This window comes from Pseudorca crassidens, chromosome 1, assembly GCF_039906515.1.
Source record: "Pseudorca crassidens isolate mPseCra1 chromosome 1, mPseCra1.hap1, whole genome shotgun sequence".
NCBI classification, from domain to species: domain Eukaryota; kingdom Metazoa; phylum Chordata; class Mammalia; order Artiodactyla; family Delphinidae; genus Pseudorca; species Pseudorca crassidens.
The window spans coordinates 125,336,473-125,352,552 of record NC_090296.1 but is presented as its reverse complement, the minus strand read 5'-3'; the positions used below and the strand labels follow the sequence as shown (position 1 = coordinate 125,352,552).

Below are 16,080 nucleotides of genomic sequence, written 5' to 3'. Positions count from 1 at the left end.
TTAGAAAGCTCCACCTCCAGAGGCAGTTTTTATCTCACCTACTGAAACTAGGGTCTGAATTTCTGACTTCTGAATATGGTGAAAGAAAATAAATTTTTTTTTCCTACTGATTTGTTTCTGGGTCACTGTGTTGAGGCCAGAGGGAATGGACTCCTGGTGGTCCTGCAAGTTCAAGCAGCTTTGGAACAAACTGCTTCGCCCACATGTAAGGGCACGGGCTGGCTTGCACCAACCTGAACTTTTTCTTATTTAGAAAACAATATTTACAGAGTTTAAATAGATTATCTTTCTCTTAACATCCCTACCTGTGGCCCAATAGGGAACACTGTTTAAGCCCTGGTTGAGAATTCTTTTCAATAATGACAGACTAGATTAAAAAGTTGATAATGTACTGTACTGGACAGAGTGTGAGGTAATATACACACTCAAACTTTGCCGGTGGGAGTAGAAATTGGTAAGGCCCTTCCGCAGGGCAATTTGGCATTCTTGATGAAAACTACAGGGTCCTTGGATTCTGAATTTACCCTGGACCTAGCACTTCCACTTCTAGGACTAAACCTATAGATGCACTTGCACCTATAGAAAGACAATTATAAAGAGTCATGGCAGCACAGTTTGAAGTGGCAAAAGGCTGCAAACAGTGTGAGTGTCCACCATCAGGGGACTGTTATGTAAATTTCTGGTTCATCTGTAGAAGGAGATACTATGCAGAGTTTAAAAAAAAAAGAGCCAGATCTATATGCCCTGATATGAAACTATCACCAATAAATAATAAATTAAAAAAACATATTTTAGATATACATAAAATACCTTGAAAAAAAGATACAGTACATTGAGAAGAACGGCTAGGAGACTGGGGATCTCTTTTCTACTGCACGCCCTTAGTTATGTGATTTGAGTTTATCATGTGTTACTCACAAACTGATTTTTCTAAAACATAAAACAGATTGGGTGGGAGGCTTGTGGGCAGTAGGGCTCTGAAGTTGCCCCCCCGAGTCTGCCCCTGATCCTCTGTTTACTCTGGGCCTCTACGTCCTCATCCATACAGTGGGGATAATACCGCCATCTGTTTGACAGAAGTTGAGGCTCAGACTGCAAACCATCAAAGCCCCCATGCCTGGCACAGGGTTTGGCAGAGACTCAATGTTTCTGATAAACGAGCAAATGACTGCAGTTTCCTGCGACCCCAGACCAACCTCCAGCAGCACCTGGTGCTGGGATCACTCTGCCCCTCGGCACCCTTCCTGCGTCCCAGCTAAGCCGGCCACTCTGCTGCCACTGCCACCGCCCATGGAGTCATGCAGCAAGCAGACCCACCTTTGGTCCCTCGTAAAGGAAGGAGTCCCATATCTTAAAGAGGATGTCACTAACGACGCTGTCCACAAACACCACCAGAAACCAGTTGAACGTGATGAGGGTGTAGTCCACTTTGTACTGTTCAAAGTGGGCATGCAGTCGAGGCAGCTTCTCGCTCATGAGGTCTCTGAACACCCGCTGGTCCACCTGGAGAGGGAGCAAAGGGGAGAAGTGTACGGGGGCTGCCACTGCACTGAGCAGGCCATCCGGGGCCCCGGAGGGGCTGCAGGCCCATCACAACACACAGCAGCACAGCTGTTCCAAATGCGGGGCGGGCTCACCCCAGAGCGGACTGCTCTGCACCCACCCTGGGGTGAGCCCGAGAAGCAGCTGCCTTGCACACTGCAGGTGCTCACCAAGTGCCCCCTGACTGTCATCCTTTCCACAGGGTATGGGGGTGGGTTCTGTGGCCTGAAAGCCACTCCTGTACTCAAAATGCCCCATGAAAATGGGCTGCCGCAGAGCCGGTGGTGTAGCCGGTCTTGCTAATCCACGTGGAAATACAGAGGGTGCTGCTGCAAAGGGCCATATAGCCGAGTCCCGGGCCAAAGAGGAAGTGTGATATCACCACATCCATTCACCAAATATTTACTGGGCTGCGTGGGGCAGTGAGGGAGCAAGGACTCCAGAGTCAGCTGGACCTGAGTCTGGCTCTCGGCTCTACCACTTTCTAGCTGGGTGGCCTTGGGCAGATTATGTTCTAGACAGCTCTGTGCCTCATCTGGAAAAGTTAATGATCTCTCTCTCCCAGGGCTACTGTGAAGATTACATGAGACTCAGGTAAACACATATCAAAATAGGTGGCTGTTACCCCTCCATGCTCTGTGTCAAGCAGGGGCCAGGGCTGGGCAGAGAGTTGAATCAGGTTCAGCCCTGACCTCTAGGAGCTAAAAGACAAGTGGGGAAGCCAGATGTATGGACCATTACGATAGCTGTGGCCACCAGGGCTTGGTAGAGATGTGTTTACAGAGCATTACAGAGCCCCGGACAGGTCCCAGCCAAGCCTGGAGGAGAACAGCCCTGCAGTGGGAGCACAGGATTCTGGACAGAAGGGGTGAGAAGGACGCAGCTCAGCCCGGCAGAAGCACCAGGTCCCTGAGGGGCAGACCTCACCTACAGGCCAGGGGCTTTTCCAGCCTTTGTCTGTGACCCACAAGAAAATATACATCAGCCATCACCTAGTCTGTGTGCACAGAAGAGAAACAAACTCACAAACAATACTTAACCTCACAAAGTAGGACAGTTCTACTCTATTCAACTTAATTTGATGAAAAAAACAAAAAAAGCTAGTGCCAATCCCGATTCCTCATGTTTGAAAAACGCAGCAGGCAATGAAGGAGAAGCGTTAAGAGGCTTTAAGCAGGAGAGTGATGTGGTTGGATTTGTCCTTTAGATCCATCTCTCCACCTGAAACAGGGGGCCAAGCTGAAGGGGAAGCAAGGCCCCATGGAGGCCCCACCACACCCGGGGCAGAGGTGATGAAAATCTGAACCAAGGAAAGGTGGTGGGAGGAGAGGGGCGCCTGGATCAGAACTGTGTAGAGGTAAAGTCTGTATGAACCTACGGACCCCTCTGCTGTCAGAGGTCAGGAAAAGGGGTGCTCAGAATACACAGGCTTCCCACAGGGGCACAGAGAGGGCAGAGCGTGGTTCCCTGAGGCCGGATCACAGGAATGAGGGCTGGGCTGGGGGAGACTGGGACACGCTGGTGCCCGAGGGGCATCTGCAGCAGGATAACTGCAGCCCACCAGAGACCCGAGGCTGAGGCTCCAGGGCCTGGGTGGAGTGACGTCACCTTAGGTGAGTGGTGAAACCGTGAGAAAGAGACCAGCAGAGGAAAGCAAGCCACAGATGCACAATGGGCCAAAGCCAGGCCGTCCAGGAACGAGAGCGCAGTGAGGAAGAGCCAGCTGCACGGGAAGTGTATCACCTCCTTAGCGTTCCCTGAATGGTACACTGTGAGGGGAGTGCGAACCGGTACAACCATTTAGGAGAGCAATCCGGCAACACCCAGGAAACAGGAAGCCTCACCCTACAGCAAGCTTACTCCTAGGAATGGATCCCAGAAAAACCTGCCAAACTTTCACCTGCATATCAGTCAAGGTAAGATAGAAGATGTGATAATTCTTGGCATTACTGGGATATTAAAATAACTAAAAACAATCTAGATAAATGTTAAAATGACATTTTAAAATGTCCTTTTTTTAGGACAATCCAAAACTCTGAAAATCTGAATTGTTTATCCTTTTAGGAAGGTCTGCTTTTTAAAAAAAATATAGAAGCCATTATAGTCAAAAATTTTTTTTAAAAAAAGAAATGTTACATAGGTTCAAGTAGGTATCATTGGTTGAAATTTAAAATTTTAAAAGTAACTTAAAAAACTAAAAGACATTATTTTTTACAGAAATGATTCCAAAAAATTGTAAAGTCACCCTAGGGTGCACAGAGGATAAAATACAGGAATCATGGTTGGAAACATACATTTTTGTCCAGTTTGCTTTCTGACTAGAAGAGACAAAATTTTGAAGATCTAAATTTGCTGAAATGAAATATAATTAAGTTTTCTTGGAAGACTTAAAAAACAAAAGTATATAAGAAGTTATAGGACTTCCCTGGTGGTGCAGTAATTAAGAATCCACCTGCCAATGCAGGGGACACGGGTTCGATCCTTGGTCCAGGAAGATCCCACGTGCCGCGGAGCAACTAAGCCCGTGCACCACAACTACTGAGCCTGCGCTCTAGAGCCCGTGAGCCACAACTACTGAGCCCGCGTGCCTCGAGCCTGTGCTCTGCAACAAGAGAAGCCACCGCAATGAGAAGCCCGCGCACTGCAACGAAGAGTAGCCCCCACTCGCCGAAAGTAGAGAAAGCCCGCGTGCAGCAACGAAGACCCAGTGCAGGCAAAAATAATAAATTTATTTTTTTTAAGTTATAAAACCATCCCATAGTGTGCAAAAAGTATCAGCCTCTCACCTTCTCACCCACATCCACTTCCCACCTCTGTAAAATTCTGATAGGTGGACCAACAGCTGAAAGGCAAGTTGTAAAAGCATCCCACGCACGTATGTGCGGTAGCCACTCTGACAGGCCACTCCTGGACGTCTTCTTCGGTCAGCTTCCCTGGAGGCCCAGCTCCTCCCACTGGGCAGGGTCAGCATCACTCACTAGTGATGGGTCTTCTTTTCTGCTGCTGCTATTCCATCCCTCAACATTTAAACAACGACTACATATTTGCACACACTTCCTGCTTAGCACTGGCCAGGGCTGGGGACAAGAGACAACAGGACAAGGTGCTACTTTTAAGGGGTTATAAACGGGCAAGGGACACAGACAGCTGACCATTGGACCAAGAGATGGCGATGTGATGCACTCTGCCCAGAGGGACTGGGCTGAAAGTGCCTGAGAGGAAGGGACCAGTCAGCTGGCCTTGAAATGGGAGAAGAACGAGGCACACACCTCTCCTCCCAGGTAGGTGGCAGATGGTGTCTTGTTCTCGAGGCTGCCGGGTGCTTGGCAGATGGCTGGCGTGGGGCAGGCTGCCAGGGACACTTGCTCGGGCCTCTGTTCAGCCCCTCTCAGCTCAAGAGGACGTGGAATGACTGTATTCATCTCTGTGTCCTCAGCGCCTAGCGAGGTCCTGGTGCACAATGTGCACTGAACTGACGGAGAAGCTGCTGAGCATCTGGGCTGCAGCGCAGCGTTAAGGGGCTCAGGCACTGGGCTCTGGCAGGAGGCAGCTGACAGCGATTCGCAAAGTACAGCGCTGGGGGCTGACTGCACACACAAAGCCATCCGCATTTTAAGAGTGGCCTTATGCAATGTCCATCATAGGAGAATGGTTAAATACCTCAAGTCCATTCACCCAATGGAATATTACAGCCACCAAATACGATGGTTAAAAACTATATAACTGTATGAGAAAATGCTCATGCTGTCACGTGAACCAGCCAGGATAATCAGTCTCTCAATTTGGATACCTAAATGTATTGGGAAAAAGTAAAAAGTAAATATATCAAAATGCTAACTGTGATTCTCAAGCTGGTAGGATAACAGGTGATTTTTCATTTTCTTAATATATATTTCTGTATTACCTAACTTCAGACAGCATCTATTACTTTTAAAGTCAGGGGGAGGGACTTCCCTGGTGGCGCAGTGGTTGAGAGTCCACCTGCCGATGCAGGGGACATGGGTTCGTGCCCCGGTCCGGGAAGATCCCACATGCCGCGGAGCAGCTAGGTCCGTGAGCCATGGCCGCTGAGCCTGCGCGTCCGGAGCCTGTGCTCCGCAACGGGAGAGGCCACAACAGTGAGAGGCCTGCGTACCGCAAAAAAAAAAAAGAATCCACCTGCCAATGCAGGGGACACAGGGTGGATCCCTGGTTCGGGAAGATCCCACATGCCACGGAGCAACTAAGCCTGTGCGCCACAACTACTGAGCCTGCGCTGTAGAGCCCGCAAGCCACAACTACTGAAGCCCACACGCCACAACTACTGAGGCCCGTGCACCTAGAGCCTGTGCTCCACAACAAGAGAAGCCACTGGAACGCGAAGCCCTCGCACCACAACCAAGAGTAGCCCCCGCTCGTCACAAGTAGAGAACGCCCACACACAGCAACGAAGACCCAATGCAACCAAAAATTTTTTTAAAAAACCTTAAAGTCGGGGAAAATGTCTCTTTAGAGTTTACATTTATGTTGATGTGACAATGTGAGGCAAATTTTATCTTAAATTCACATACTTAAAATAGGTCTTCCCCTTCTGCCTGTAATAAAACTATTAATAATAATTTTATTGAGTTTTTACAGTGTTCTAATCATATTAAACTCTTCTAATGCATCATCTGATTTCAACCTCAGACACTCTATAAGAGGAGAATATGACACTCATCTTACAGAAAGGGAAACTGAGGCACAGAGATGTTAAGTGATGTGGCCAAGCTCCACAGCTCCAGGACAGGGCCTGTCTTCCAACCCGGCCATGTAACCCCGAGCCCAAGCACACTGAGCACACCGAGCACTGATGTGCTCAACCACACCTCAGTGGAACTAAGAAAGATCAGTGCTTCATTTTTCTCATTCAGAAACACTGAGTCATCTGAAATTTTTTTTTTTTTTTTTTTTGCGGTACGCGGGCCTCTCACTGTCGTGGCCTCTCCCGTTGTGGAGCACAGGCTCCGGACACACAGGCTCAGCGGCCGTGGCTCACGGGCCCAGCCGCTCCGCGGCACGTGGGATCCTCCCGGACCGGGGCACGAACCCGTGTCCCCTGCATTGGCAGGTGGACTCTCAACCACTGCGCCACCAGGGAAGCCCCCACCTGAAATTTTGAAGCTACTAGCTTCCAGGTGTCCATGAACATATAAAACTTTCTTTACTGACCTCTTTATTCGCACCTGACTGTGCCAGCTGCCTCTTCCCGCTGCTGTTCATTTCCTACTAGTTTACCCACTATCTTAACAAAAACTAATCTCTAGTTTAATTAACAAAGTGAAGCGATCACAGGGAGACCAGATGGGCTTCTCCGGGATCAGGTGACATCCATGTAGCTAGGACAGGAACCCAAAGGAAAGCCTGCTCTGTAGGAAGGGCAAAGCTCACCCTCCTGCCGTCCTCCCACAGCACTCCAAGAGGCAGTGGCGGGGCAGGGGGAGAGCCTGGGCCCAGAGCCACAGATGTCTGAGGCCAAACCCCAGCTTGGGCTCTCTGTGGTGGCACCTCAGGCAAGATGCTTAGTGGATTTGATCCTCAGTTTTCTCCCAAGTAAAATGGGGATAACCATACCTCCACTCACATGGCTTTGTGCAGCTGTGTGGCTGCTAGCAACGGGCTGGGGCTCCCTTTCCCTGGGCAAAGAGCTCACGTGAATTCAGACACTCACTTCTGGGTGCGAGAGACACTAAAATGAAAGACAGGGCTGCAGCCCTTAAGCTGGAAGACAAGCAAGCACGCAGGACGACCCAGGATGATAACCACCGTCACCGAGGCCTGGGCCAGAGCAGTGGGAACGGGAGCAGGCTCTGAAGTCAGCTTTGGGAAGGCGGGAAAGTATCACAGAGGAAGGGGCACGTGAGCTCAGGCTGAGCAGCAGCTTTCTAGGGAGGTAAGCGGGGCAATGCCATCTAGGTAGTGGAACTGTGTACAAAAGTACACAGAGAATGGCGTACCACCAGAGGACAAGGGCTCCATCACAGGGCATGCTGCGCTCCCAGCAGCCCAGCAAACAGGCAGGTCAGGGTGTGGAAGGAGGCTGGGCTCTGCCCGGAAGGCGGGGGGTGGGCGCGGGGGGTGGTGAGGATGTGGCTGAATCTGTGAGTGAGGCGGACAGAAGGGCTGGGTGAGTGAAGGCAGGAAGAGAGGAGATGAGGCAACTGCAGTGATGCAGGAGAGAGGATGGTGACCTAACAGTGAGGAGCGAATGAGAGAATGAATCTAAGAGCCGCCAGGCGGTGGCAGTGATCAGAAACAGCAACTCCAGGGACACAGAGAGAGAGGAAGGAGTGGTGCAGGCTGACTCGAGTTCCTGGCCTGGGGAACTAGCGGGTGAGGGGGCAGTACAGGTGGTAACAGAGGGCAGTAATGAGGATCCCTCCAGAGGCAGAAATGCAAATAGAAAGTAAAATTCAGGGCTCAACTAGGCAAACAGAAGCCACGCTAAACATTTATAACAGGGATTTACCCAGGGCAACAGTCACACTGGTGACGGAAAAGCTGAGAAACCAAACAGTTGATAGTGAGGCAGTCCAGAGGCCAGGGCAGGAAGCCACCCCCAGGCTGGAGCAGGGAGGTCCCCGCTGGCATGAAGAACCCGCCAGACAGGAGCTGGCACCACGGAGGAGACAGTCACCGGAAGAGGCAGTACCCAGGACGGAGAGGGAGAAAACTGCCTTCAGCTGCCGCGCCCTCCTCCGCTGACCGACACAGGAGCTGGGAGACAGCCTGCGGGCCAGCTGTCAGGACAGGAGTAGAGCAGTGAGGGCAAGGAGTGGCTGTGAGCAGGCAGGCCAAGCACTGGCACGAACCTGGATAAGAGGATGCAACGAGCACAGACACAGGCACAGCTGCGGTCAAGAGAAAAAAAGGCTCTTGGGCAGGACTGGACCAAATGTCAGACACAGGAAGAGGGCTGCCAGTGGGGAAGCAGGGAAAGGCCATTACAGAAGCCAGTCACGGCAGCACCCCCAGCCCAGCAGAGGGAAGAGATGCCCTGGGCTGCAACGGCCAAGGGTCTGGTCCAGGGTCGGGACTGTCCCAAGTGGAGACAGAACCCCTGGACTCTCCCAGCCCACATCATCCTACCCGCCCCCTGGCTTCAGACTCCAGGCGTGGTGGGCATGAACTGTGCTTGTTTACATCTCCTGCTGTGGGCGGTACTGACAGCCCCAGCGCTGCCCCTCTGGATCCATCACCACATTTGTTTACAGAAGCCATGTCGCCCCCGCTGCTTCCAGCCAGTGAGTGAGCAGGGAGGGCACTAATGCAGCCCGTTCCCACTGAGATGTGTGCACCTTGAACAGGTGACGTTGGCTTGAGGACGCCACACGGGCCTGGCCGAAACTTTCTCAGAACCTCACAGTAGGCTGGGATTTTTCCCACCTACCCAAACCTCCTTCCTTCCCCTGGTCTGGGGGTTCACGGGGCCTTCCCAGTCCCTCCCCTAGATCCTTCACAGGTCTTTTTCCTCAGAATCTCTGGCACATCTGCTTCTGCCTTGGTCTCCACTTCTTGGAGAACCCCAGCTAACACACCAAGTTCCCCAGGCACCCCTGGATTGTGACTTAGCTGGCCAGGCAGGCCGAGCCCAGGGTAGACAGTGCTGAGCAGTGACCACAGAGCAGGTCTGCAGGCCTGGTCTGTTTCTCTCTGGATGTAGCAATCACTCTGCTGGCTTCCAGGGCACTAAGTGAGCCTGACCCGGCACTTGCTCACAAGCAGCCCAGCCCAGTCTCCAGGGCAGGCCCAGCCTCGGTGTGCACCTTGTTCAGGGGTCCACACACATGGAGCCTCCCCCACCAAGGCTTAATTCAGGCCACATTTCAGCTCTAATTCTACAGGTTTTTGACTTGAAGCACAATATTTTTAGAAGTACCTGGGATCCTAAAAGAGTCTTTGTGTAATAGTCTCGAGGCATGAAAACTTCCACTATGGTGACTAGACACCAGAAAGCGTCTTCTTGTTCCAAGTATAGGAGGGCCACTGCCACCAATCTACAAGCAAACGGAGAACAAGGTGAGCTCCAGCCTCCTAGCCCAGACCCGGGCAGCACGGCCCGTCTTCACAGAGGCCTCTGCAGTATGCTGCACTCTCTCACGGCCACAGCAACTTCTAGTTCTCCAAGAAAGAACACTAAACGAGTGTTCCTTGGCAAGGGTGGCATTTCCTAGTTTGAGAAGCAAAGCTACATCCACATTCCTTCATTTGGTTTTGTTTAAAGATGATGAAATTGTTTCCCAATGAGCAGCCAGCCTCATTTTTTAAAATGTTTTCACGATAAGATTTTCGCTAATGCAGCTAATTCTTCGAGTTTTTTGTTCAAGAAGTTCCAACTAATCCTTTTATGCACAAAAAATCCAGGGGTGAATATAAGGGGAAAAGAACACATGATGGTTTAAAAACAACTTTCTTGATACCAGTCTACTTGAAACGGGGCTTCAGACAAATGAATCACTGCGGTGGGGCTTTCTCAAAGAACTGCATCCACGGCACACACGTGGGGTGGGAAAGGGGACCGTATGTATCACCTGTTACGTCACTCACAATGGAAACTTGGGTCTGGCTAGTTACATGGTCACCACTGAGAGGTTACTCATCCAGTAACCCCAGGTTTGGCTCTGAGCGGGCATTCAGGGCAGAAGGCTGAAAAGGAAGAGGCAAGAGAAAAGTCCCCCTCTACATATCCAAGAAGCTCTGCTCGCGACATGAAGCTTCTGCGCATCACTTACGGAAAACCCCAGAGTCGCTTCTCAGAATCTGTTTTTGTTTTCTTCCTTGGATAAAATTATAATGAAATCTCAAAAGGTTAAAAAAAAAAAAGAACTGGGAAGGGGATGCCTTGAGTAGGCATGAATGGGATGGAGAGCAGAAAGGTTACAACAGGTAGAGATGGACAGGGAGAGAAAACCAGGACATGCACAGCACCTGCGGACGCCAGGAGAAACGGTAGAGAGACTGAAAAGAGCAGAGCCTTTGACGACATCACTTTTAGTTAACTGATGTTCCAGATGACAGGCCTGAATCACTGAGGAAAGGCTAGCATTCTTCTGCTGAAGTTCTGGGTTCACAGTTCTGTTCTCATGTACAAAATAATGTGGAGAAAAAAAGTCCAGTAAAACGGTTAAAATTTAGAGGTCCTAATGGCGATGGTACGGAGAAAGATTTAATTTTCTGGAAAGTCTCCTTATGTGTGGAACAGCTGATTCCATGACAATGTCAGATAAATGGGGTGCTACTGCACCCCTAACAGGCATGCTCGAGTCCTCGCCAAGATCCCTTAAGTTTCGGAGGTTTTTAGCTTCCAGGAATTTTTAGACTGAGTATACAACGTGAACTGTGCATTTAAGCAAAACAAGGCTGCTTTGTTAGGCCATAACTTATTTACAGGCTTTTTTTTTTTTTTAAATGGGGACCATCAAGGAGCAGCTACAGTCCCTTTTACTTTCAGGGCCCAGAGAGGGCACCCTGTCCATGACTTCCTGGAAACCATTGGTTTCAGGTCTTAACCAACTAACATTCCAGTTTAAAAGCTTTTCTTCCTGCAATACTCTCATTTCAGATGCAAATAGATAGCCCTTATCTGGAGGTCAGTATCCAGCACAGATGAGGATTAAAAAGGCCCATGAGCTGCCAGAATAAACTTCAGCATTCAAAACTCAACGCATGCACTTGACTTAAGGAGAACTGCTAAAGGTGGCACACGGAGCTTCTTCATTCTTTCTCCATGTTTCTAGCAAGCTTGGTTACCTACTTTGATTACACAGAGGAATATAAAAGGACTCTAATGACAGCAGCAGAAGTGCACCAGCGAGGTAAGAGACAGACGAGAGGTAAAAAGCAGCCACAAGCACTCAAAGTCCAGTGATGGGGAGCAGCTCCATGGAGAACAGACCTCAGTACCTCCCGTGGCCTCATCCCGGTGCAGCTCAGCTCGGAATGAGGAGCCTGGATCATTTAGAGAAGGGGAGAGGCTTTTCAGTGTCCTCTGCCTGTACGCCAGACCTGCAGAAGGCTCTCATCCAAAAAAATAAAAGTTTGGGCTCTTCAAGGGCTAGGTTTAACCCGCTGAAAAATTGTTTCGGGCAACCTCTTGATTGACAAAGATCCTGTATAAACAAGCAGTGGCCTTGTTTTCACATCAAGCATTATAAATGAATGATAGCAAACTTCTGATCAAAACCTGAGTGTGATGAGAACAACAAGGAATCAAAATGATTTCTCATTTTGTTGTTCCAAATAGTTTGACTTCGGTGTTCTCAATACTGGATTGGCCAAAAAGTTCATTCAGAAAACCCGAACGAACTTTTTGGCCAACCCAATACTTTCCAAAAGCATGTCTGTTTCTCTCAATTATTCTAGAATTGGGGATACTGCATAATTAAAACTAGCTTACTGCAGCTATTGATATTTATTTCCCTTAAAAGACTGGTTTTTCTTGGCTCACCAGGAGGGGAGGGGGCTGTCAGGCAGCGCCTGGAGCTACAAGTTATCTTAACAGCAGAGAGGAGACCTCGTGGGCCAGGCACCCACCTGTTTAGACCTTGGCAGTAGCCAATGTCTGGATTCCGCCAGGAGAAGGCGAGCAGGACGTTGCGCAGCTTCTGTATGCCTTCCGAGGTGGGGCACGAGTAATGTTTGTTGTTGGGCAGAGTCCGCAGCAGGTCCAGCTCGATCTGCTTGGAGGCGGGGTTCTGTTTCTCCAGAGCCTTCTGAAGCAAGGTCTGGAAGTAACCAGGCTTAATGCTGTCCCTGAATTTCCTGGTGTGGAGGTCCACACACCACTTCCACACCTTGGAACGGTGCTCATGTGGAATGCCCGCGCGGATCAGGTTCTTCAATTCTGGAGAGCACATCATCTCCCTGTTCACTGTGCTCGCAAAATAGTTTTCCCACTTGACGCCAGTGGAAACCTCCTGGTTTTCTGTGAGGTAGAGAGTCTTCAGGTCCAATGCTCGGACTTTGGCAACCAACTTCTCTTCCTCGTCATCCTCTGGGACAGTCCTAAACCCATAAATGTCATATTCACTGTTGAGAAAAACAAAAGGAAAAATTAAATGATGCAATGTGGCAAAAAGGCCAATGAAACAGAAAAGAGAACCTAGAAATCTACCCATGTGTAAATGGCATTTTGATATATGATCAGGCATTTCAACTCAGGAAATAATAAACTTCTCAATAAACAGGGTGAGAATAACTGGCTATCTATATGGGAAAAAATTACGTTAGATCTTTCCTTGATACTATACAGGAAAATAACCAATTCTAGATGGCTGAGGTGCTAAATGTGAAAAGCACAAAAGAAAATACAAGCAATACAAGGCTGATAAATTTGGCTACATTAATATACATGTGCATGTATGTTTATATAGCCTACATATACACATCCATAACACTTATGCTCAAAAAACGTTTTAAAAAGTGAAAAGACAAGGGAGAAAACATTTGTAAGACATTAGGGATGACAAAGAATTAAGAATTCTTTTTAATTCTTAAAAAGAAAAAGAATTATTCTGCTGTGGTAGGTAGAATAATGGCCCCCAAAAATGTCCCTGGAACCTGTGAATATGTCACGTTACGGCACGTGGAATTACAGTTACAGAACTTAAGACGGGGAGATTATCCTGGGTTAGCCGGGTGGGACCACAGTAAACACAGGAGCCCTTAAAGTGGAAGAGGAAGGCAGAAGAGTGGACCAGAGATGCGACAAAGGAAGAAGAGGCAGGAAGGATGTGAAGTGGGAGAGGGCCTGGACCCACGGTTGCTGACTTTGAAGATGGAAAAAGGCGGCCACAAGCCAAGGAATGCAGGTGGCCTCCAGAAGCTGGGAATGGCCACACCTGACAGGCAGCAAGGAAACAGAGACCTAGTCCTACAACGAGAAGGAACTGTATTCTGCCAACATCTTGAATAAGAAAGGACACAAACTGTCTCCTAGAACCTCCAGAAAGGAACGCAGCACTGCTAATACCCTGACTTTCATCCAGCGAAACCATGCTGGGCTGCTTGACCGACAGAACTGTTGCATAATAAATATGTATCACAAACTTATTGGCTTAAAACAATAATTTGTTATGGCAGTCATAGAAAACCAATACAAAGGCCTTTCACACACTGCTGCTGAGTGTGTAAACCTGTACAAGAACTTCGGAAATCAGATCTAGCAGAGCTGAAGATATGCATTCCCTATAGGTCAGGAATTCCACTTCTAGCCTACACCCTGGAGAAACTCTCTCACGCAGACACACAGACACATGGATACATGTACCACGATGCTTACTGCACCACGGTTTGTAACAAGGAAAAATGGAACCATTCTAAGTGTTCACCATGAGAGAAGGAATAAAAATGTGAAGCTGTGAGGCAGGTAAAAAAAAATTCTCAGGAGCTACACGTATCAACCTGTATAATTTCAGAAAACAATGTTGAAAGAAATAAGTTGCAAAAAGGTATGAATATGGTAGGATTAGCATATTAAAACATGTCTTCAATTAGAGGTACATATTGAAGTGTTTAAAGCTGAAATGACATGTCTGATACTTGCTTTAAAATATTCCAGGGGAAAAAAAAAAAACTTTGGAAGGGAATGGTACGAAGAAACAGGATTACCAAAATGTTAATAATTGCTAAATTATTGGGTAACAGGTTGCATATGGGGGTTGTCATATGATTCCGTCTACTACTTTGTATGTTTGAAATTTTCCATAATGAAAAGTTCAAAGTAAATCAATATACACAGCTATTGTTCTAGTCACACATGAAGTTTGAAAAGATACAACATGAATAGTAAGAGCCTAAAACACAAGCAGGAAGAAGACGTGGTGCCCTCAGGACAGACTGCTAGGCCGCCCTCACGGGAGTCCCCCGCCACTGCGGACACAGCACAAGCGCACAGCATGGAGACAGCGCTCCTGGCCTGGGAATGGGGCTGCCCAGTCTGGGGCCACGTCCTTGCCACTCACCATCTGTGTGACCTGGGCAAGTTACATCACCTCCCTAACCTCAGCTTCAGCATTTTCTGAGCAAGGATAAAAACATCTGCCTGGCTGAGCTGCGTTAAATACAAGCCTGCACATAAGGCCCTTGGCACGGCTCCCGGCACACAGGCCTCCGTAAGAGTTTTGTAACAATGGCGTTGGTTGCAATCTGACAGCATAGTTTTACCTGTCGACTGAGTAACATGGACAAGGCAGGCCAGTGCTGTAAGCGCAGAGAAGGGAAAGAGTGGGTCAAGCTGACTTCCCCTGGGGCAGGGGTGGGGCTGGAGAAGCTGAGCCACAGCAGCGAGCAGGGCCTAGGCACAGGGCTGCCAGAGGGGCAAGGGGGCGGAGACAGGAGGAGACTGGACTGAGTGGATTTGCAGATTTCTCCTTGAGCCAGTATTTCATGAATCTCAGTTTTAAGAAACTAGGATATGAAGGTTCTTAATCCAAGATCCATCACGCGCTTCCACACTCCACGATTTTCTGAAAAGTATATGCAATACTGTGTGTGTGTCCAACTGCATTTTGGGGCCAAGGGTGTCAACAGCTTGTATCAGACCCTCAATGAGTTCTGAACCACTGAATCAGGTTACCCAAGTGTCCTTCCCTTACAGAGAAGACCCAATTTTCCACTTAGGGTCCCCCTTGGCTTTCAAACTACCCACGGGTGCAGCCATGTCTCTGGAGAGGGTTCTGCTCCTAGGAAGACGGGCTCCTCTTGCAGCAGGACTGGCTACCACCCATGTTGGCATGGTACATGGCAGAAAGGTCTTGGAATGAAAACTTAGGCTGAACCCCAGCTCTGTTACTTGATTATTACAGCAAGACTGATGACATTATCTGTTCTAATGACTGGACGGTCCTTGTCATGAGCATCAAACCAGACACGGAGAATTGTGTAAAGTTCTCAATGAATGGCTACTGTTGTTGAAAGAGGGGCCTGAGAAATGGGTCCCACTATCCCCAACAGTCGCTAGCACCTTTACCTGACGAGATGAGGTTTAACGAATGCTTGCTCCGGATGCTCCGGGCTCTCAACCTGCAGAGCATCCTCCAGCAGCTGGGCTATGACATCCCGAGAAGGCCCCTGTTCTTCTGAGCAAACTGGTGTCTTCATTTCTTGGAGCAGTATCAAGTATTTGCTTTCTATCTGGCAGAGCTTGGCTTCCAGGCTAGAATACTACAGAGAATGTGGTAGTTACCTCCAATCAGACAGAGACACAGGAAGAGCAATCCTTAAGTACCTCAAGCAATCAAAGAATGACAAGCCAAGAACCACTGGCAAGTGAGCCAGAGAGAGACTGTATCAAAGACAAGAGATGGGGCTTCCCTGGTGGCGCAGTGGTTGAGAGTCTGCCTGCCGATGCAGGGGACACGGGTTCGTGCCCCGGTCCGGGAAGGTCCCACATGCCGCCGAGTGGCTGCGCCTGTGAGCCATGGCCGCTGAGCCTGTGCGTCCGGAGCCTGTGCTCCGCAACGGGAGAGGCCACAACAGTGAGAGGCCCGTGTACCGCAAAAAAAAAAAAAAAAGACAAGA

General features: G+C 49.0%; 1 protein-coding gene across 9 annotated transcripts in view; it reads right to left on the bottom strand.

The window, feature by feature from the left end:
- TBC1D2B (TBC1 domain family member 2B) overlaps positions 1-16,080 on the bottom strand; it is an 87,171-nt gene that overhangs the window by 7,759 nt on the left and 63,332 nt on the right. For all 9 annotated transcript variants that reach the window (XM_067755423.1, XM_067755343.1, XM_067755353.1 and 6 more), the window contains exons 8-11: positions 15,530-15,723; positions 12,094-12,588; positions 9,440-9,557; positions 1,318-1,503 (exon numbers count right to left, since the gene is read on the bottom strand). In XM_067755423.1, coding sequence (XP_067611524.1) covers positions 1,318-1,503; positions 9,440-9,557; positions 12,094-12,588; positions 15,530-15,723 — 993 coding nt within the window. The remainder of the gene's footprint in view (positions 1-1,317; positions 1,504-9,439; positions 9,558-12,093; positions 12,589-15,529; positions 15,724-16,080) is intronic.